The 23477-nt window shown below is 35.2% G+C and overlaps 1 protein-coding gene across 2 annotated transcripts in view; it reads right to left on the reverse strand.

Moving 5' to 3' along the window:
* Nucleotides 1-23190, reverse strand: part of piwil2 (piwi-like RNA-mediated gene silencing 2) — a 40747-nt gene extending 17557 nt beyond the window's left edge. Inside the window, exons 1-12 of one of the 2 annotated variants that reach the window (NM_001365624.2) lie at nucleotides 23111-23190; nucleotides 19800-20270; nucleotides 18321-18417; nucleotides 14301-14409; nucleotides 13656-13856; nucleotides 13116-13226; nucleotides 11631-11748; nucleotides 11086-11210; nucleotides 5060-5140; nucleotides 4672-4785; nucleotides 794-982; nucleotides 503-587 (exon numbers count right to left, since the gene is read on the reverse strand). In NM_001365624.2, coding sequence (NP_001352553.2) covers nucleotides 503-587; nucleotides 794-982; nucleotides 4672-4785; nucleotides 5060-5140; nucleotides 11086-11210; nucleotides 11631-11748; nucleotides 13116-13226; nucleotides 13656-13856; nucleotides 14301-14409; nucleotides 18321-18417; nucleotides 19800-20243 — 1674 coding nt within the window. In that variant the 5' untranslated portion in view covers nucleotides 20244-20270; nucleotides 23111-23190. The remainder of the gene's footprint in view (nucleotides 1-502; nucleotides 588-793; nucleotides 983-4671; nucleotides 4786-5059; nucleotides 5141-11085; nucleotides 11211-11630; nucleotides 11749-13115; nucleotides 13227-13655; nucleotides 13857-14300; nucleotides 14410-18320; nucleotides 18418-19799; nucleotides 20271-23110) is intronic. The other variant, XM_087252815.1, reaches the window with a different exon arrangement.
* Nucleotides 23191-23477: the final 287 nt, after the last annotated feature.

Raw genomic sequence — 23477 nt, forward strand, 5'->3', positions numbered from 1 at the left:
TTGCAGCTGGAAGGGGATCCGCTGTGAAAAATCTATGCTGGAAGTTGGCTATTTTTTTGTTGTTATTATTATTCTAAGACGTGTAAGTGGCTGTGTAAGCATTTCACTGCATGTCATACTGTGTATGATGAATATAAAATGACAAATAAAAAAATTTAATTTTAAATAAAGATATTCTCAACCCTGTAAACCAAAAAAAGTTGTCTTCCATAAAATTACTCCATCTTTGCTGACTGAAAGTATTTTGAATGCTAGTGTATACATTTATATGTACACATTTCCTCAATTCACCAATAATCATCAGATGTGGTAAACATCTGTTATCAAACCAAATAAACCAGTATTAAAGCACAGTGCCAAAAGACACCACTAGATGACAGTACGGAGTGTGAATTCAGTCATGCTTGTGCTACTCAAAACACCACTGACTGATATGCAGCTGTCACTGCAATTTCTAAAGCTTCAAGAAAACACAACAGCCCACTGATGAGCATTACTTCACCTTTCCTCCTGGTCTGGACCTCTCTTTTGGACGATGAATGAGCAGCGGTTGGTCCAGTTCCTTTATGGTAATCCCATAGTTCTTTCTGTTCACATAAAAAGCCAATGAATAAAAACTGACAATTAATTTTTTAAAAAGCATCTGAAAGCGATATTTATCTGTTCCTACAATCATATTGAGCTGCAATATAAAAATGTAAGGACTTTCACAACGTCATATGCATCATATAATTCAGTTACTGTCCAGATGCTGTGTCTTTTACATGCATTCAGAGAACTGGCTTCCATGAACCTGTAGTAATCGACAAACGTGGTCACAGATCCATCAGCCAAGGTGAAAGTGTCTTTGGGAGACTTGGACCACTCGATGTCATCAATACGGTAAGTGCGGTTATTATAGCGTGTGATGACGATTGAACCCACAAACTCCTTTGTGCATTCATCCTGAAAGCTCTCACGGCTTCCTTGGTAAATCAGATTCCTAGAGGAGAAAACAGGTTTCCAGGGACAGCAGAGTAAGCAATTTTTTTCACTGATTTAATCAAAACACTAACATGCATTTATTTTATACATATGACTTAATGCTAAAACCCAAAACCTACTAAAACTGTTCTACTAGGGCTTTGTTCATATTGACAGAGGTTAAAGAAAAGTTCATCCAAAAAAATTTTAATCAGAAATTATTTACTCACACTTTGCTTGTTGTCCAAACCAGTTTTGTAAATGCTTACTTGAACATTTATTTATTTATAAGAAGTGTAAAACAAATAGGTGAGCTGCCACAGCCTTGTGGAACCCCAGTACTACTGTTATTTTCATCTTAACGAAAATTTTTAACCTTCTATTAGTTAAAAATGAGAAATACCATTTACACAAGCATAGGTTTATATTCAGCTGTTCCATCTTTTCAATTTGCAAATGCGGTTGAATCACATTAAAAGCGGAACTAAAAATCAATCAAAAGCAGCCAAGCATAAGCTTTAGGATTATTTAAGGGCTTCAGAATCAAGAGCAAAATACTATTCACTGAATCTTCAGTACCTCTACCTTGCCTGTAGGCAAACTGTAGAGGATCTAAACTACTAGCAACCTCTGATTTTAACATGGACACAACACATTTCCAAAAACATTTTAAAATTACACGTTAATGTCACAGGTCTAAAATCATTATATGCTGAGGGCCTCGCCATCTTAGGAACAGGTACAATTAATTATTTTTTCCACAAACTGGGAACAAGGCCCAAGTCTAAGGATTTTTGAAATATGGGAACCCAAACTGGGGTCAGTTAAAAATACTTTGAAAGTCAATAATAAACAGCTCTCTTCTGTGTTCAACAGAAAGAAAAAAAAAAACTGGTTTTGAACAGGGGTGAGAAAATTACACAATTTTTTATTTTTGTGTGAACTATTCCTTTAAATCATCTCTGAGCTCTGGGATTCATGTAGGTTTTGCTCATAGATATTTACATTAGATGTTGCCTACACTGTTGTTGTCTATTGGAAAGAATGCATCAATAGAGCCACCATTTTAGTACAGAGTAGCACTCCATTAAAATAAATGTGGGACCAAGGTGTAGTGGAGGACTGGCAATATGGAGTCATAGATATATAAATATATCTACATATATCTATGATCAGGAGTTTTCCTGGTGGTCTTTGTGCAAATTTTGATTAAATTACAAAAATTATCATTTTACATCACTTTCTATATCGACGGATAAGTGACTGAATGAGCATTGCCGACAAAAAGGATATGTTTTTGTGCATGGAAATGCATTATCCTATTATTATTCATTTGAACCATTAATATCCCTGCGTCTCAATTGTGCATATTCACCTCTCCGATCTAAATGATATATAAGATATGTAATATTTAATAATTTGGGGTGGACAGTATGTACATCGAGGCGCAGGCACTGATGTTACCATGGACCCTTTTAAGTTACTTTAAGAACTAGCCGTTACTTCACTTTACAACAAAGATAAACGTTTCTGGCACCACAGTGTCTTGTTGTCATATTTCAATTGCTGATTTTATTCAAAAAACTCGCATCAGCCTAGAATTAGTGAAAGTTGCTGGTACTTTGCCTTATGGTCAGTGCAGTAAGTGACTATTATCAGCAATAATGTTACTTCTTTAGCACAAACGTTAGTAACATAAAAATTATCATAAAAACGAAATGTTACCCATGAAATGTTCTGCCTTTATGCTTTGTTTTATTTGTTTGCTCGTTACTACACCCATACACAGCACAAAAGTCCAGCATCTTCACATTGGCTTTAGTTTTGACTAGTACAGTTTAATGACATTTGTCCTGGGAGCACTGTACAAATGTGGCGGTGGTATTGACGCATACTCAGGACCAGTATGCGATATCTAGTGCATATATCTATGGATTTTGCCACCCTGATGACTGTTGTTTTTGGCGTTTAAATGAAGCTTAATATTACATTGTAATAACATTATTGCATACCGCACTGACTCTATTGAAAAATATGAACTGATTTGAGCTGGTCTGATGACTCTTTTTGTCTGCTGTCTGTTTTATAGCTGAACCAAGTGCAATTGACAAATCTGACAACACTGACATGGTTATTGAACTTAAGTGAACCATAACAGTGTCTCCATTATACTGAATGTGTAACATATTTGAAATTTACATCAATGATTATTCTTTTCTTGTTTATTGCAGTGAAGTGGATTTAAAAGTTTGCATTGAATAAAGCATCACATAAATGAATGTGATGTTGCTCATTTTCATAACTCAGCACTCTGCTAAACTGTCAAACCTCTGAACCTAAATCTTATGGCAGCATTCTTCCTGAAAGAAACCTTTATATGATTAACAACTTATTTCTTTACTTCAATTAGATATATTTTTAATGCCCTGCCAACATCAAGTGCTACCCAATGGCATGAAATGAGAAGTTTAAGTATAAAAATAAACAAACACAGGGTTTCTGCAGATCTCTTCAAGTCAAATTTAAGACTATTGAAGACCATCATGAATGAAATTAGACTTTTACAGTGCTAAAAGATTTTTCTAATGGGCCAGCTACTTCTGTAAATTGTTTTTGTATTCATATAATACAAATATGAGTGATCAGCGTCGAGTGATCAGCGTGTCCCACAGCCCCTGCCTTGCGCGTTGAGGTGCATTTATACTTCTGCATGCTGTTTGTGTTGCTCTGCAATTACACTTCCGAAACACTAGCTGGCAGTGGGTTTTTATGTTTCTCTGTGTCGAGTTATTTCGCTGGTGTTTTGTTTTTTCTCCCTTAATGTACAAGCAGTTACAATTCACTCATTCTGAGGCGGGAACAGGTGGACTAGCAACAACTTTAATCATACGGTACAGTTTCCATCTGGAGCTCCTTCACTAGACTCGACACTTGTAAACACTCGCTCCATCGGGCTCGCACAGCTCTCTGTCCTGCCCACACTCATCAGCGCTACCAAGCTGACCAATCACAGAGCTTGCACTACGCGTCGTTGCGACTTGTAGTTACATTTTTTGAGAGGTGTGCATCAGCATTAGCTACGGCGAGAGCTATGCAACCGCGTGCAAGCCGTGCCTGAGCAAACACGTGTGCTTGAAGCAAGTATAAATCAGCCCTAAGGCCTCACGGATACCCTGAAATAGATACTGACAGCACTGTTATAGTAAAATACAATTGTTTCACTCTTAAAAATTCAGGGCAGTTTATGAACAACAATGATGTATCACATAAGGATTAAAAATGGTAAGCATTCATGTTGGCAGGGTATATGCAGGAATCCTCAAGGTAACTTCAATACCTTTTTAAGACTTTTTGGAGACCTTGTCAAATTATTTTAACAACTCATTGCCATTTTAAGTTCTAATCAAGATGTTGTTATTAACTGTTGTAAGTAAATCAATAACGCAAAATCATGCAATGGAAGATAAGCTCAGAAGAAACAAAACTTAAAAGAGTAAATCTTAAATTCATTAAATAGTACTAAATATACATATTTATGCTTTTTATATTTTTTCTTAATCCTTTATTTGGTTTGTGTATGAAGCGACTTTGCCTAAAAGAGCTTTGAAGTAGCATAAAACATAGAACTGACAAAATGGCATTGATTTTTATAAATGTGGACATGTCTGAATGATTGATTGCACTGATAAAAAAAATTAAAAATCTCACATGACATCCAGCACAGAGTCGTTTCGCAGCACCTTATGCGAGACATCCACAACCAGGTAGAGGCCACCGTCAGTGTGCTTAATACTGGTGGAGTATCCAGGCCACACCTGAAGCCTGATGGACACACATTCAAAAAAAAAAAAAAAAAAAAAAAAAAAAAAAAAAAAAAAAACGCAAACAATCTGCATTATCTTTAACACAGAATCAGTGTGTGAACCATTACTGCAAGTGGTGCTGAAACGATTCATATACAGTCTGGTAATTATAGGCCAGGTAGGAAAACACTGAGGCTTTAAGTGTAGATTTATTCGGTGTCAAGCCAAACAATGCGAAGCACATCAATTTCAGATGGATCGCAATCATGGTCAATCAGGTCTCAGCAAAATACCTGTGTTTGCCCAGGATCACAACCGCATTGGGGTCGTAATGGTTTCTGCCCACCAGCTTCAGCCCCAGTATTTTCATCACTCTAAAACGAGAAAGAGAGGAGAAAAGTGAGAGATGTCAGAGCTGACTGTCAACAAGCCATTAAAGCACAGACTGGTCTCATATGCACAGAAAAAAGTAGAGCAATACTCCACAGGGCTCAACAATACAGCCGAACGCTCATGTGGCGTGCAAGCGAACAGCTTAACTACAACAGCATGGTCATGCTGTTTTCACACTGCCAGTGCTTCCCAATACTTGACTTAATATTTACTTTATTAATGTATGTACATTTTCAAATGGTCACTGCTAGTCAGCCATTGAGAATTATTACAAATTTAATTATCATTACAAGATTACATGAAGACGGGCATTACATTAACATTCATTGTCATTAAAGAAATATTCTGGTTTCAAATCAAGTGCATGTTATTTTTTAACTACACATTATTACACACTCCTTTTACCGGCCATTTTATTAGGTACACCTTACTAGTATTGGGTTGGACGTATTTTTGCCTTCAGAACTGCCTAATCCTTCATGGCATAGATTTAACAAGGTACTGGAATGTACATATTGTCATGTCTGTATTGACATAATAGTGTCATGCTGTTGCTGCAGATTTGTTGGCTGCACATCCATGATTCAAATCTCCCGTTTGACCACATCCCAAAGGTGCTTTATTGGATTGAGATATGGTTACTGTAGAGGCCATTTGAGTACAGTGAACTCATTGTCATGTTAAAGAAACCAGTCTGAGATGATTCGTGCTTTATGACATGGCGCTTAGTCCTGCTGGAAGTAGCCATCAGAAGATGGGTACACTGTGGTCATAAAGTAATGGACATGGTCAGCAACAATACTCGGGTAGGCTGTGGCACTGACACATTGCTCTGTTGATACTAATGGGCCCAAAGTGTGCCAAGAAAATATCCCCCACACCATTACACTACCACCACCAGCCTGAACTGTTGCTACAAGACAGGATGGATTCATGCTTTCATGTTGTTGATGCCAAAATCTGACATTACCACCTGAATGCCACAGCAGAAATCAAGACTCATCAGACCAGGCAACATTTCTCCAATCTTTTACTGTCCACTTTTGGTAAGCCTGTGCAAATTTTAGTCACAGTTTCCTGTTCTTAGCTAACCAGAGTGGCACCCAGTGTGGTCTTCTGCTGCTGTAGCCCATCTGCCTAAAGATTGGACGTGTTCAGAGATACTCTTCTGCATACCTCGGTTGTATTGAGTGGTTGACTGAGTTACTGTTGCCTTTCTATCAGCTTGAACCAGTCTGGTCCTTCTTCTCTGACATCAACAAGGCATTAGTGCCCACAAAACTGCTGCTCAGAGTATTTTCTCATTTTCTTTGTAAACCCTAGAGATGGCTGTGCTTGAAAATCCCAGTCTGAAATCACCTTTCTTTGACCAGATCTGATGATAAGAAATTTGCATTGAGCAGTTGGACAGGTGTACCTAATAAAGTGGCCGGTGAGTGTATATTTGTATTCATCACAAAATAGCTGATTTAGGTCAAATATTACATGGAAAAAAGAAAATTAAGTGATATACGCTTACAAAAACATACCATTTTAATAAAAGGTTAAAAGAAGATATAAATAAATGACCAATTAATATGGGCCTCAACACTTCTTTCATTCATTCATTCATTTTCTTTTTAGCTTAGTCCCTTTATTAATCTGGGGTCGCCACACTACCGCCAACGTATCCAGCATGTTTTACACAGCTGATGTCCTTCTAGCTGCAACCCATCACTGGGAAACAACTATATGCACTCATTTACACACATACACTACAGACAATTTAGCCTACCCAATTCCCTCAACACTTCAGTATAATAAAACACATTTCATGCTGTTGCAAAAACAATATACAAACAACCCGATATATAAATATGATCACTTATAATATCATAAGCAACACATTTCTGGATTTAATCCTTCCAAGAACTGCCCCAATTCATTTTCTATTGTAATTAATCACTGCAACCTCGATTTTCGGCTTTTGAAGTCAAAATGGATTTTTGTGGTAATACATAAATATGCAATAATGACACAAATCCTAGCAAATTAGTTTAACTTGCATTGGGCCCAAAATATTGCCTGAACACGAAACCTGTTGTTTTCATTTCTCTTCTGGTTGCTACGTCACGCAGTTCGTAATGAGATTACACTTATTTAATTCTCCGAAACTGCTTGATGACCCCCATCTCTAATGTTTAAAACATGCTGCGAAGAGAAATTGAGCATGGCAGATGCCGCTGAGCACTCTCCTGGGAGCTTGTTTTCACTCCTGGCTATCAAGAGCAAACAGGGTGTTCAGTCCCCACTGAGACCGCAGCTAATTGTAGATTTCAAACATGGTTGACTTGAGACGGGCCCAGTGCTGAGACTCCAGGACACCACATGAGGGAATCCGCTGAGTGATATGACTGCTAAGGGTTTTGTTTTACAAGGGACGAGAGTTCTGTCTGTAACCGAGAGGGAAGAACTGTGGCTAATGAAAACACAGAGATGTGACATTCACTCAGAGACAGGGTTATTCAGAGCCTTGCTATTAATGTTACTGTGGTTGTCAATTGAAAGGTGTATACATATAATTAGAGATGTCATGCTAGAGATGATAAGAGACCTTAAGCATCAGTATTGGGGCCAATTAAGGCTTTTTAAATTAATATGATCAATCAAATCTTTATTATTTGTAAGTTATCATGAAAGACAACATAAACCAGACTGCAATTTGTGGCAGTAACGCGAGTCTGTGTTTGAATTAGAGTAAAGTTTTTAATTGCAATACTGCCTTAATCTCAACATGACAGTGTTTAGTACTCTATATTAGATTTACTTTAATCCTGCACAAAGAGTTAGTTTATTTTGTAAAGCAATATTAATATCAAGAGCGTGTTGTTTGTTGTAATTTCTTAATGCATCACAAATCAATTAAATATAAACAAAAAAAAAAAAACAATGTAAGTTAATACTTTATATTAGAGCTGGGCGATATGGCAAAAATGCAGTCTCATAAAATTTGTTTCTATATTGAACGATATTGATATATATTTTGATATAAGCTTTTCTTACTTATACCTCTACTTTTCTACTTTTTAAAAGAGTATTCCAACCAGGACTGAAGGAAGATACCACAGGCGGAAAAGTGAACTGCTGGCGGGAAAGTGAACTGTTGTTGGCGAAAAGTGAACTGTTGTTGGCGGGAAAGTGAACTTGTTGGCGGGAAAGTGAACTGTTAACAGGAAAGTGAATTTTTGGCGGAAAAGTGAGCTGTTGGTGAGAAAGTGAAACAAGTGCACTAAAAATACTTTGACAAAGCATGACCTATTTTCAGCTACAAAAAAATTGGTTATTCTTTATAATCAACACAATTATAGATTTCTGTTGCATATTTCTGCTGTTTGACGGTCACTTTAGGATCAATAGAGTCAAAATGTCCAGAGCATATCATTGTTATCAAAATAAATTTGATCATGATTCGATATATGATTTATGGGCCAAGCCCTACTTTATATAACTAAAAGTCCACCTAAACTGAAATTAATTGAGAAGCACTGCAACTGGCAAATAATATTAAAAAACTCAACTTGATTGGGGCATCCCTCATAACTATATCATAATATCCTCTCAATACAGAACAAATTCAGATTGTCCAGTATATTTGCATTTACCAAAACAGACTACTGCTCCTATTGACAATTCTGTTTATTAAAGACTTCTGTTCATGAAAGCATCACGATTTCAACAAAAATATTAAGCAGCTCAACTGTTTTCAACAATGATAATAAAAAAAAGTTTCTTATGCACAAAATTAATTCATTTATTTTTATTTCTGAAACATTTATGTTTTTCTAATAATTGTTTCAGAAACATTTATTTCTGAAACAATGAGACACTAAAGACTGGAGTAATGTGCTGAAACAAAATCTGCATAATAAATCTTAAGCAGTAAAAAATATACTGATGATTAGAGTTGAAAAAAAAGTTTTTTTTTTAAAATTATTTCGACTGTATAGTGTGATTAATATGATTAAAGACAACCCACATGCAAATTAATGGCTGAGCATTTTCATATAAATGTTACAAAAAAACAAAAGTCTAAAAAACACAACTTGATTATGAGCCTATCACAATCATGCCTGGTGGGCCTTTTCACATTATCTCTACTGACTTTCTATAACACTCAAGTCATTTCTGAAAATGTAAGAATGTACATTTTTAAGAGGTACATGTCTGAGATGGCAAACTGGAACACTGTGGACTTATTCACACAAACACGGGTATTTTCAAAACCACACTGTATTTTATGCAGTTTCACTGTACCCACACAAGTGTTCGGTGACAAACTGAAACTTTCTAAAAACTTTGGCCAGAGTGAAGATTTTACGAAACTCAGGGTACTGTGCGATCATGTGGACACTACGTAGTCGACTCATGACAACATCATGCATGCTGTTCCCTCCCTTCTGATTGGCCAACACAGCTGGGTTCACACCAAATGTTGGAGATGCGAATGAGGCAAATTCTGCACGCTTGCAGCAAACGCACCGCAGAATGGTAAAAAGCTGAATTATTCATTTAATCACATGTAAGGACGTTCAGTCATTTTTCGGAAAAGACCATTTCTAGAGCTTGCAGGTAAACTTACAGTGGTTAATCAAGAGCATTTTTGATAATATTTTTCCACAGTTGGCATTAAAAGAGGAACACGGAAACCTTACATGACTAGCAAGCATCCTTTCTAAAGGCATTTATTTTCATAAACAGCGCAGATGTGAAGGAGTCTGAATGTTCTAAACATGTACGTGCTCATTCCTGCATTTTCCTTTTGTGTTTACACAGAGCAGAATTCTGGAAAATTACCGTTAATATTACAACTTCTCTTTCCGGAAAATTGGTAAAACGAATTTATCAGCATTTTCAAAAAGAGCTTGTTCACACATGAAAAATTGCTTATTAATTGTTATTTTTCAGAAAAGTCTGTATGTGTGAAAGGGGTTGGTTCGCCGTGCCCATAATGCATTTTCAAAGCTGGGAATATAAAAATACCTGTGTATGTGTGGACTTAGCCTCAGTAAAATTAGAAACACATCATTAGCTGTCTGATAATTTACCCAAGCCAAAGGCTAATGACATCAATTACCAGCATTGCAGTGAGCCAGGAATCAATCTACAGGGACGCTAGAGAGTACTAAGCATCAGCTGTAATAACATATTTGCCAAATATTGGCCAAGCAGATTTGGGAAAACCTCCAGTGCATTTCTGTATTCCTACTACAATGACTTTTCTGCTACAATGATTTTTCTATTTACAAAAATCTATTTTCTATTTTTGCAGTGTTGAGCAACATAGCCAATAGCAGACATATCTGGATTTCTCGAATGCAATGGCAATCATAGGAGTTTACGTCAGAAACCACTCACAACTGTGTTCTGCACATTGACGAATCCTCACATAACAGACAAATAGAATGTAAATAAGATTCATTGCGAGTTGTAGACAGCTTCACTGATTATAGGATCTAAGATGAGTGACAAATTTTCATTGAGTATAAGTGGAGCGCTCTTGCTAGAATCTGAATAAATTCTCTCACAGATTCACTCTTGAAATTGTAGTGACTGACATAGCAATAACCATTAATCCAAGTATGCCACTTGCCATTGTGCAGCATTTTCTACATCGATTACTTTGCTCAATTGAGTGAAAGTGGAGCAGATAGCGCTGGTGTGAGTCAGTGGAGGCGGAGACTAATTAGCATATTCATAGTTCCATGTACAATGAATGATGAAGAGTGGAGTTATTTTGAGAAATAGAGTCAATTGTATTGGGAAAAAATATAAAATTTTGCTTATTAAAGACCAACAGTGAGTGCAATAATAATAATAATAATAATTAGTGACTGCAAGGGAATCTGACTTTGTAGTGTTTTGAGAATACAGTTATGTGGATACACACCTCCTTAAGACCACGTTGTAAAACGGGATACAAAGGTCAGAGCTGGGAGGCAGAATCTTCGTCAATTGGATCTTGATGTCGATCTCCTGATTGTCGGTTTTCCTTTCAGCTTTTAGATGAACCACCTGTTAAACAGCAAAGCCAAAGTAAATAGCAAAGCCAAAAAAAAAAAAGACAGTCAAAGCAAAAATTATTCAGACAAAAAAGTTATAACTGTTGTTTGTTTGGTTTTGTATTAGGGGTGCAGGACACTAGGTCATTTAAGTGAGGATAGCAAAATTAAACTGTGACATATACCCACAAAACTCATCACACAGTAGACTAAAAACCAACAGGAACTGAAAAAGCTGCCATAGTTTAACTCTGAGCTCCTGACATATTTATCCTTTTCTAAACTATAGTCAATTAACTGAGATAATCACCCTGATACCTAATGGAACTAGCCCCTGGTCACAATAGTTAGTAAACCTCAAACTGAAAAACCAGCCATTGAACACAACAGGAAAGTGTAAGTGAAAGCAAAAATTCCTCACACCAATACAAACCTCTTCCAGACGTTTTGGCAGGTAGAGGATAGATCCGTCAAAAGCCACTACTTCTCCAGTAGTGGGCCGATGCTCCTTCATCATTCCAAAGCGCATGCTAAGTGATTCAACGTTCGGCCTGAAAGAGGTAATTATTAATAACATAAATCATGTGCCCTCAAAAGACAATGGTGCTAATCACTGCTATTCAGTCTAAACTTATGATGTCTACTAAATGTGCACTTTCTTGTGTAAACCAAAGAAAATAAAGAGAGATGAGGGAAGAGAGACAGAGAGGGTGTTTACAGGTGATCTAATTCTTTACAGTTTGCTGCCCATTATTGACAACTAATTTGAAACTAATTTGAACTAATTATTCCAAACTAATTTGAAACAGTTTGTAATAAAAATGATTTGAAAGGATAATTACTAGTTACAACTGTGAATTGTTTCCACCTATAAAAATCTGTTTTCATCTAAACATGCAAATTAAATGTATGTGTAAAGCAGCGTTTCCATCCAACAAATCAAAGAGAACAAATTCGTCACTTCCGAAATAACTGGCGCTAAATGTTAAGATAAAAACTGAATTTGCTATGGTAGGAGAAGCTGTGTGAATCTTTTCTTCATTTAATTAATGACTTGCTCCTCAGAAGGCAATCTGACATGCAGTGAATGCACGGTGGTGATTAAAGGCATGTGACGTGAAGCAGACGCTTATGAGTCTGGAAGTCATTTAATATATTTAACACTAATACTGATATGGTTAAGGCATTTTAGAATGACCAAAACAACATTTCAGATGTTTCACAATGTGCTCAGCCTGCTGGTTTGTCTATTCACACACTTTTTAATAATCACATGATCTCTTATAACTAAATCACACGACTTTTTTTAATGCACATACAAGAATTTATTCGGTAAAAGTGTTTCAATCGTAGTTTATGTGCATCTTTACTTATTGAATAAAGAAAGTTTATCCTACCGAGTTATGCGCATGTTTTTTATGCACATTTTTAAATCTTATGCACATTATGACATTTCCATCAACCGGTTTTTATCCACATTTTAGATATGAAAATAGGTGGATGGAAACACAGCCAGTCACACCTAACCAGCCAAGACAGAAGCACAAAAACATACTCACTAAATTATTATTTATTATCAAATTATGATATTAATTCTGTCAATATCATATATACCTATTTTTTATTACACCTGAAATAAGAGCACAATGGAGTGCACAAGCATAAACACTGCAGTTCTATTCCTTCTATTGTGAGTGTGAATGTAGTGTATGTATAAAAGACAGTGTGTGAAAAGCCCCTAATGGGGAGACCATTTCAACATGTCAGATATTACACATTATGTATGTCTTCATCTAATGTAAGTGTGCATCATTTTAAGCATGTCAAAGTTCATTTATTTTATAAAACTTCAGTTTAATGCTGATAATATATATTATTATTATTAATAATTTTATTCTTATCCATTTTTAAGACTCACGTAAAAGTAACATGGTACTGAAACACTGCATCGTTTTTGCAGCAGATAGGGATGTAGTTTGATCCAATGGGTATGGGACTGCCTTTAGTTCCTATCTTCTGCAGAGGCTCCCTGTAGAAACACAAGGTAAGAGAGACATTATACAGTTATTATGAATAACCACACTAATGAAGAGACCTATTTATAAATTAGGTTTTATTACAACACAATTCATTAAGAATAAATTGAATGTATACTAATGGTGAATTCTTTAGGTCTATTGCAATTTTTTGTGTGTAAAAAGTGTAATTCATGACAAAAAAAAACTGCACTTAGAAATGAGATGTTTATTTTGCTATTAATTTTTATTATTTATTAATATTTTATTATACATGTAATAATTCACTTTAATAAAATAGAAATAAAAGTTGTATTCATTTAAAAAATATTTATTTAAATAAAATATGCATTTAATCAAAATCTAAATAGAACTGAGCCAAAACATTCTGAATGATCCAAAATAGCAAAAATGACAAGTAGTGTCTAAAAGAGAATTCATACTTCACTGTCTCAATTTTGACTTCAACTTTAGGAGGTGTTCCTGGAGCAACCGGGGCATCTTCAGAGGATGAGGAAGCAGAAATCAAAGAGAAAGGGGCAGCGACAGAAGGTGAAGGACTTAATGGGCCAATCGGTCCACGCCCAACAGTCATATGAGGCATTGCTGCTCTGCCAAAACCAGTAAAGCCTCTTCCCAGGAAACTGTAACCACATGAAGCAAAGTCAAATGACCAACCTTTTGATACTTTTTTGACCCATTTGATTCACCTGGTCATACTTATATTACATTTACTTATACAATTGAACAAAATGCAGGTCATCAACTTGCTGTGTGATAAAACCAATAGAATTGGTTAACAGTCAAAATACTAAAGCATAAAAGGCCCAGTATGAGTTTTTGATAACATTTATTTTAGAAATGTCTGCTTTTGTGTAAGTTGTGTGAGTGGTGTATTTGAAAATGTAAATATATTTCCACACTTTTTTACAATCAAATGTATAAAACAATTTAAGCAACTTTGATTAATGGTTGTTATCACTGGTAACAGCATGTCAAAATAAAACATGAATAACTCTAGGCACTCCAACAAACTGTAGTAACAAATCAAAGGAATAACAAGCCTTTGTGGTGTTACTGAATGTCACCTGATCGATTCTTCTGAGCGAACCTCTTCTCTTTCTGGAGTCAGAGATGCTCCAATGATGGTGGGTTTTGGCTGCAAATCTGCCCCCATATCGCCTGCTGCACCCCGTCCTGAAAACAAATATTCAAAACAGACATATAATAGATTCATCCATGTTTATTAGTGGTGTAATGGATCCCAAATCTCACTGTTTTTTTTGTTTGTTTTTTTGTTGTTGTCACGGATTGGACCATTTTTCGGATCAGCCAAAAAAAGGGAGGAGACAAATGTAATTTGCTTTCCATTTATTACAAAAACAGCACTGCAAGAAATTTTTGGTTTAAACAAACAGAACTTAGATCCTGTAATTTTAAATATAAAATGAAAAAATAATCAGCCGAATAAAAATAAATTGTAAAATATTTAGTACTGTGAAAATTTCACTGTTAATACTGTTGCTGATGACGCTATTTTTATCTTTAGACTCATTTTAATAAATGATTCAGTTATTCACTCATAAAACTTTATGTTTCATTGCTAGATGATCACTTTTAAAGAATTATTCAGAGGTATATTTTTGATGGCTGGTTATTATGCTATTGGTTAAATGTAATTGCTGCCACCAACTTTCATTTTTGAATGTCGTTAAATGCATGTTCGTGATTTTAATCTTTACCACAAACATCAGTGGTTTTATTTAAACTATTAACTGTTATACAAGAACTTCTGTGTTATTTGAATGTTTGTAAGCTTACACTGAACGCATTAAAGCAGGCTAAACAAGTAGTGACAGAAAACACCTTTTATAATACCCACCACATCCCGAATAACCTACCACAGCTTTTTCAGTTTTTTTATTTTACAGGAAAGCCTAAATGCCTTCATACATGTGATTCGAATGATGTGAGAGGCGATCTCTTTGCCATTGTTACAAATTTAGGATTAATCTACCGGTAAAAAAAATTTAATAATCCATGGGCCCCGTGGCTCCGAACTGTGGGTTGTGATCCGTATGAATCACGGATCAACCGTGATCCGTTACACCCCTAATGTTTATACTTAGAATTTTGATTCTGTTAACATGAACTAAAGGAAATCTGAACAACAAATAAATTGCAGAGAAAAAAAAACATGTTAAATCTGATTTAATGTCAAGCGACATAACAAATTTAATTATTGCACTTTTTTTTTACCCAGGTGATATTTGACATTCTGCCAGCTTACTTAATTACAGAACCAGTGCATTACGAACATAAGAAACACTGCAACAACCAAACATGGGGTATTATAGTACTGAAAGATGGTGCAAGACTTATCTTTAAATGTCATGTTTGTTTGCATAAGGAAAATTATTTTTGCTGTGCAGCATGGACCCAAAATAAATAAATAAATAAAAAGAAAAAAAAGCAGAGGCTCCCCAAGAGTGTGTGTAATGCAAAAACCTAGAAAGGTCACTGATACAGCATCCAAGGACTGTCTGAATCACTATTTAAGCCCTTACAAAGAAGAAAGCACTTAAATGCAAGATTAATGTGCTTACTTTTAGCATTTGTATTTACAATGCAGATTAAGTTTGTTTACATTATTAGCTACTTGACCTTCCTGCTGTCTTCAGCAGTAAATTGCAAGTCTAAGTGGTGACTATTGTTGGTGTTGCCAAGGATACAAGAATGATGGCGCACAATTTAATGTCCATTGCAATCAGCACAGTGCTGACAAGAATAATGAAACAGGTGCAAGTTTGATTAAAAACATATAGCATTCAGACATGTTGTATTTAGAATGCACAGTATACAGCTGGCAATTTATATGATGTTGGCATGTAGCTTCATTTAAAAAAAAAAAAACAGTAAAATACAGTACTACTGTGAAATATCAACACAATGAAAAAAAAATATGCTAAATGCTAAACTTCAAAAGTGAAGGAAATTAACATTTGGTGCTCATTATTATAATGGAAAGCATTATGTTTTTCAGGGTCCCTAATGATAAGAAAAAAGAACATTTATCTGAAACAACCGCATAATAAACACAGTAACATTATAAATGTCTTTATAGTCACTATTGATTAGACAGAATTGTCGACTTTGCACATATAATCTTTTTAGATGTTTGAAATAAATGAAGGCAAGTAATACATGGGATTTGTGTAGGCAAAGTACAAACAAGCACAAAAAACAAGGCAACAAGTTGCTATCCACCGAAAAATATACGCCATGTATTCTGAAGCTTTAATGGGTTTTTTTTAGAGGTGGAGAGAGGCTGATCACAGTCTAATATTACTGCATGCACAAGAACAGCTTTTACATGCTGTGTTCCATGAAAGAAACATCACAATGGGTTTGAGTAAAAAGAGGATGAGTAAATGGTGTCACGACTATATATTTAATGTCCCGGACATACAAAACCGACAGCAAAGAACTATAGCAATGATGAAAGCAGAGCTGTCACCTCAAATGTATCTGGGTTAAAAAGGTGAACTCGAACACCCTATAAAGACTATGAACAACTGACAGGTACATTTAGAGCCTGTGTGTAAGGAAATAAATGTCTACATCAGCAGGTATCAATAGTCTGTACTCAATCATCTAATAACATTAAACGAAGCAGAGCATGATTACGATTTATCTCTTTTGTTGTTCCAGATGGACAGAAATATGAATTTATTCATGTATTTAAAAGTGCATAATAATTTATTTAAATGGTAAAATTAGGAACCTTGCCTGTGTCATTTTGCTTTCATTACATTCACTATTTTTCTCATGCACTTGTTTGCTGAACTGAAAAACCAATTAGAGCTCGCTCTCACACCAATGGATGTTGACTCAACAAGCACAATTGGTCAAAAACCCCTAACAGGATAGACTAATGCTGACATGCGGAGTTCAGACTGCAGGATTTTAGCCCCGATTTTGACTCACGGCAGGTTTTGAAAAATCGCAGACAAATGCCGGAAATCACAGGCAAATCGGTGCTCCTTCATGTGAATAACAATCATACAATGTGAACTACCAAAGATGCAATCTCAGTTAAAAGGGCTTATTTTCGGTTTATTTGGACCCAAGAAATGAATGAAAAACTAGTGTAAATTTGGGAGAAGCACCAGGGCCTGTTATGGAGGAGGAATTGCTAATTGCTTCAAAGGCCAGGTGAGCAAAATAAAACATTTTCTAGCCCACTAAAGGCTTCTTTCTCTTTAAGTAGTTGACACAAAAGATATACCGTGTGACCTTGCATTGTTTCCATGTCATTTCTCACGTGTATGTAGTTGTGAGAGATGTAGTTTGCAGACCAAGAAAAGTTGTGGGCAATTCTTCCTATAGTAAAGTCATGCAGTGTAAAATCCTCTGTTGCAGATCCATCCTGCAGTGTAAATAAAGCATTGGCGAAATGCTAGCCCAGATAGCCATGCAGTGTGAAAACATCTGTCACACGACTACTTTGAAAATAGTGCAGTCGGAACATGAGGGGCCGTTTCTGCAACAATGTTTTTAGCCAAACACTGGAAACTTAATGAGTTTTTGGGACTGAAAGCACATCAATCTGAAAACAGGATACACATACTAAAGTTTGTGTCTCATTAAACAACCAAAAATGAGAGTCTTTGAAAACGATGATGTCATGAGCATGCATAGTACGCGTTTAGGAAACTATGGATTAAACAGTGTGGTAGTGCTGTTGCTCAAGTGTACACACACCAATTTCTTACAGGTACTTGCATAAGTAAATGAGCTTTTTTTCACAAGTGTGAAAATTCTGATAATTTTAAAAATGTTGTTTCTAAACTTCATTCAAACGAAAAAAAAATAAAAATCTGTTTTGGCCACTTTTTTGTCATGTAAACGTAGCCTAAGACTAAGCAAACTGATGTTAAATGACTGCTTAACTTTGGCAAATGGCTGATCATCAGCTTGGTCTCTCATCTCTTTAAAAGTCACTCCTGAAAAAATATAAAAAGACACAAACACACAAACACACACACACACACACACACAAACACACACAAACACACACACAAAACAGTAAAAGTTTTATCACATACCAACAGGTGCAGCTCCTCTACCCCATGTCTTTCCTGGCTCAATTCCCAGACCCCTGAACATGGACACCAGTGACGATCCAGTCCCAGGGGAACCAACCTAAAAGAAGTCAAAGTCTAAGACTTCATACATAAATCTATTACTAAAAAAATGTCTGCAACTGGAATTTGAATTAATACATTTCTTTGATGTGATTTAATACTTCTCTACTCAGAAATGAAAATTCTCAAATCCTTTACTTAGTGATGTCAAGATAGAAATGTATTTTTATAATAGTTTAAACTTGAGCTATGTTTTACAATGTGCTAATGTTTACAACAACTGTGAACTCATAACACATTTGAAAGCTGGAAACATTGGTTTATAGCTGAAAAATACTTTAAATATGAAGTATTTTTAACTAGTAATATTTTAAATCATTTTACAGTGAGGAACTCATCCACTTACTTTAAGACTTTACTGACATTATTCTTAAATTGTCTATTTGAGCTCTACATAAGTCATATAAGATGACAAGAAGGTGTACATGTTGAAATGATTTTACATTTTTGTGTCAACTATCTCAATAACCTCTGCCAGGGTTTCTGTTGGTTTCACAAAGTCAATTTTAAGACCATTAAACATTTAATTTCATACTTGTACAAAGTTGAACACTAACCACTTGTTTGTACAAACCGATGTTTGTACGTGTCCCACTAAAAAAAATATTTTTAATAATGCGTCAAAACAAGCACACTAGTTATCTATACTTTTTTTTCACCATAACTTTTCTTAAAAAAAGACAATTTTCAAAAACAGTGTCGAAACCAGGTTGCTATAAATACCTGGGGAAATTTTAAACAAACATTTTTGCAAGAATGCAAGTAAGATAGTTAAACAATAATGATAACAGGGCTGGGTGATTTGGCCCAAAATCTCAATTAATTAAACATTAACTCGATTACGATGAATAAATGATAGTTCTCTGACAAGTTTTAAATGTCGTCTAAAGACATCTCTTGTGCAGCTTTTAATCATCGTCAATGTAGAGCAAAGTAAGGCTCAAGAATGAGTCCATTTTCCTACTTGACCAGATGTGATCAGATGTGGCTGCAGAGGTAAAAATCAGCCACAGCCTTTAACAATGCAGCATCATGTGACACGTAAGGAAATTAATCAAAAAAATCGTCCCGGAAAAATTAGATTGATTATAGGTTCTGAATGGCAATTTCGATTACTTTTCGATTAATTACCAAGCCCAGCTAATGAATGTAACTTTTGTTAAAAGTTTTATTGAGACGAATTGTTTGTGATTGGATGTTTTTTGGCCCGATTGAATAATTTCACATGAATATTGAAAAATTAAGACCCGTTTAAAATGATTTAAAACCCACAACATCATATTTGAGTGAATTTAAAACTATTTAAGGCCTAAAATTTTGTTTTTGAAATTTAAGACATTTTAAGAGTTCTTAAGACCCCGCAAACACTTCTCTGCTTACCTTGGCAACAGTTGGAGCCACCTCCGCTTGCAGCTCAGGCATCTTTTCCTCCACCTCTGCTTTTTGAATGTCCAGTGTAGGCACTGGTCCAATAGCAGCCCCTCTCCCTATCCCAACAGTGGGCTCAGGAGTGGGCAGCAAAAAACCTCGTCCTCGCCCAAAACCTCCCTCTTCCATAGGTAACCTCACACCTCTAGCCATGCCCACCAGAGGCTCAGCAGCTATAGACTGAGTTATCCCTCTACCAAATCTCACCGGCATTTCTCCGAGTACACTAAAAGCTCTACCTCGTCCAGGAAGAGGTTCATCTATGGGCATGATAAGACCTCTGGCCCGTCCCAATGAGGGCTGATCTAAAAGTTGACTCTGATCCTCTGTCGACTGCTGCCATGGTGCCCGGATGACCCCTGGGGGACTGGGAAAGGTTGGTCGTTTTGGATCCATTTCTTCCTCTGTTGCACTTCACTGCAACTGACAAAAAGAGCATAAATCAATAAGTGTTTCTTGGCATATCCATTATCAAACCAATGCAGACCTCCAGCATTATTCATCTTTGTACATCCCAATGCACTTAACGTTTAGTTCACCCAAAATGAAATTGTACTCACTAAATACTCACTCTCAAGTGCTTCCAAACCTTTATGAGCTTTTTTCTTCTGTTGAACACAAAAGAATATATTTTTAAAAAAGCTGAAAACCTGCATCCTCGCGTTCGTGTGGGTTTCCTCGGGGTGCTCCAGTTTCTCCCACAGTCTAAAGACATGCGCTATAGGTGAATTGAATAAACTAAATAGCCCGTAGTGTATATGTGTAAATGCAAGAGTGATTGGTTGTTTCCCAGTGCTGAGTTGCAGCTGGAAGGGCATTCGTTGCGTATAACATATGCTGGATAAGTTGACGGTTCATTCTGCTGTGGCGACCACTAATTAATAAAGGGACTAAGCCAAAAAGAAAATGAATGAATGAAAACCTGCAACAACTGACTTCTACAGTAGCATAAATATTATGGAAGTCAATGGTTGCAGGTTTCCAACTAGGGCTGCAAAATTAACAGAATTTCTAAATCATGATCAAGATTGAAGGATGCCAATCATTCAAAACTGCAATTGCAAAAAATGTTCTGAATGCAAAAGAGGCACATTAAGAGCATATCATATTCCTCTACCATTTTATAAGGCCTAGTTATTTATATGACAATGTGTCATTTCAATTGCGTTAACATGCACTCTGAAGCATATACAGTGCTCAGCTTACATATGTACACCCCTCATAAATCTATCTTTTACATTTATATTTTTAAAAGAAAGCTATACAATATTATATTTGTGCATATACATTAGATTAGTCAGTACTGAAGCCAAATCTGGAGCTTATCTAACAAAATAACTTACAAAAATGGTCCAAAAACTAGTACAGCCAAATTTATGTTATAGAAAAATATTAAATACAAATTTTAAAAAGAGGAAAAATCAAAAGTTAAAAAATTGAAAAAAATTTGTTGAAATTTTGTAGGTTTTGTTTTTGCAATATTTTGTTTGAATTTAATTGTATTATTTTTTTAATTTCTAAATATGTTTAGTAACTAAAATATTATTTTAATAAATATATCTGTTTAATTAATCTGTTTTTCTTTAAAATGCACCAAAATACATTGACTATATTCACAAAGAAATTTATAAAAATATTTATTTTCAAAATGGGGTGTACTCAATTATGCTGAGCACTGAATTTGTGTGTCTGTATGTAGCCTGTGTCAATACGCAATGTCCATCAAACTCAGTCGAATTGAATTAAACAAATTCAGTATGAGCGCCTTAGGTCCAGTCATTTACGCTATCATTATTACCCAGATGTTGACATTGCGAATGCACTTGGGAACAGAAGTGCACACTGTGCGCACTTATGCGTGTTTAAACTAAAATTTCTTACAAAATTTGCTGTTTAATTATTTGCTGAACCCAAAGGCATGAAGAAAACATGAGGTGGAGAATTTAAGTGCCTCATCATTCTGAACCTGTCAAAAGTTACGAAGCGCAAATAAAGTCTGGCTTCTGAACGGTATGTAGAATTAAATTTTATCCAATAATTAAGTCAATGTGTCTGACTTACTGTAATTACTCATTTTTTTATTACTCGTCGGTTATTTTGATAAATCAGCACAACTTAATTTGTTTTTGATAATTTTTATTTATTGTAGTTTTTATTTTTTTTGTTTCTTTTATTCTTGTTTATGTAAAGGACTTTGTATGAAATCTGCTATATAAATAAACTAGTCGTTCTTTAGAAACATAAGCATTTGATAAAATGTCATCTGTAGCTTCCCCAGATCTAGATCTGCGAATTGTCTTGAAGTAAAAACAAATTATTCCTGCTGTCTGTTTCTTTTAATATTAATCAAACAACAAAAGACAATTAAAATCACCCCTGCTCTTGACTAAGTTAGCTGTTGTAACGTCAATGTAAAACATTTTAAATTATACAGTGATGTACAGTGTAACATGTGAATATATTATTCAGTTTCATGCATATTTTTAATAATAATTTATTATTGTTATTTTTATATATACAATTATGTTATGCAATTGTTTCAAACAATAGTTTAAAGCCATTTAAAACATCAATAAATGTATATTGTAATAATCGTAATAAATAAAAAGATTTCGTGCAGCCATATTTGCAACATTTTGTTTTGTGTTTAACAGTAGAGTAGAAAGAAACCCATTAAGGTCTGAAACAAGCAAATAAGGACAGAATTGTTATTTTTTGGGTGAACTATCCCTTTTAGCATAAAACAATTACAATGTTCTTTGATGGTCTCCACATTTTTACAGCAGAGAAGAGCATAATTAAGCAAAGATCACAGCTGTAATGATTATTCAGAGACCTTAATCCAAATGAGGACAATAGAAATAATCAAATTTCATTTTCGCTCGTTCAGTGATTATAATGATGGTCTGTCTTTTTTGCAGACGACACCTCTATGGAGGTGAACACGTGGCTTCATAAAAACGTTTTAAGTTAATAGCCGAGATTATTTCACTTATAACACGTGGTTTGCAAGTTAACATTAAATTTTAAACAGAAGAAAGATAATACATATGTCATTAATCTGGTATTTTTGGTAACTTATTTGTATATCAACCGTCAAGTTAAGTTAACGTTAACTTAATTAGACAGTGAGCCACATCAAACTGAGGCCATTATTCGACAGAAAAATAACACACAATAACAAAAAACAATCATATTCGATTATTTCTAGTTGCAAACCATGTTGTCGCGTGTATAAAATCGTAGAATAGGTGTAAATGTACCTGTAATTCTGTTTGACACCTGTGAGAGACGGTGAATGCACTGTTCGCTCCTCCAAATGCCCGGGTAAACTAAAGTGTATGAACAAATACTGATTCAGTTAAGTTTGATTCGCGATTCATTTCAGTCAAACCAGTGAATCGTTCAGAGGCAGGTGACAGCAAGCAGAGGGTTTTTGTTGGTTTGTTTGTTTGTTTGTTTGTTTGTTTTTTGTATTTTTTATTTAACCTTTAAATAACAAACAGACATTTTCAACTTCCATTGTTAAACATATATAACTTTAACAAATCTACATTTATGAATATAAAAATTTGCTACAATCAAATTATTACACAGAAATTCCATTTCTTTGTTTTTCATAAAAATGCC

Source organism: Danio rerio, chromosome 5 (assembly GCF_052040795.2).
Source record: "Danio rerio strain M-AB ecotype USA chromosome 5, GRCz13ab, whole genome shotgun sequence".
NCBI lineage: Eukaryota > Metazoa > Chordata > Actinopteri > Cypriniformes > Danionidae > Danio > Danio rerio.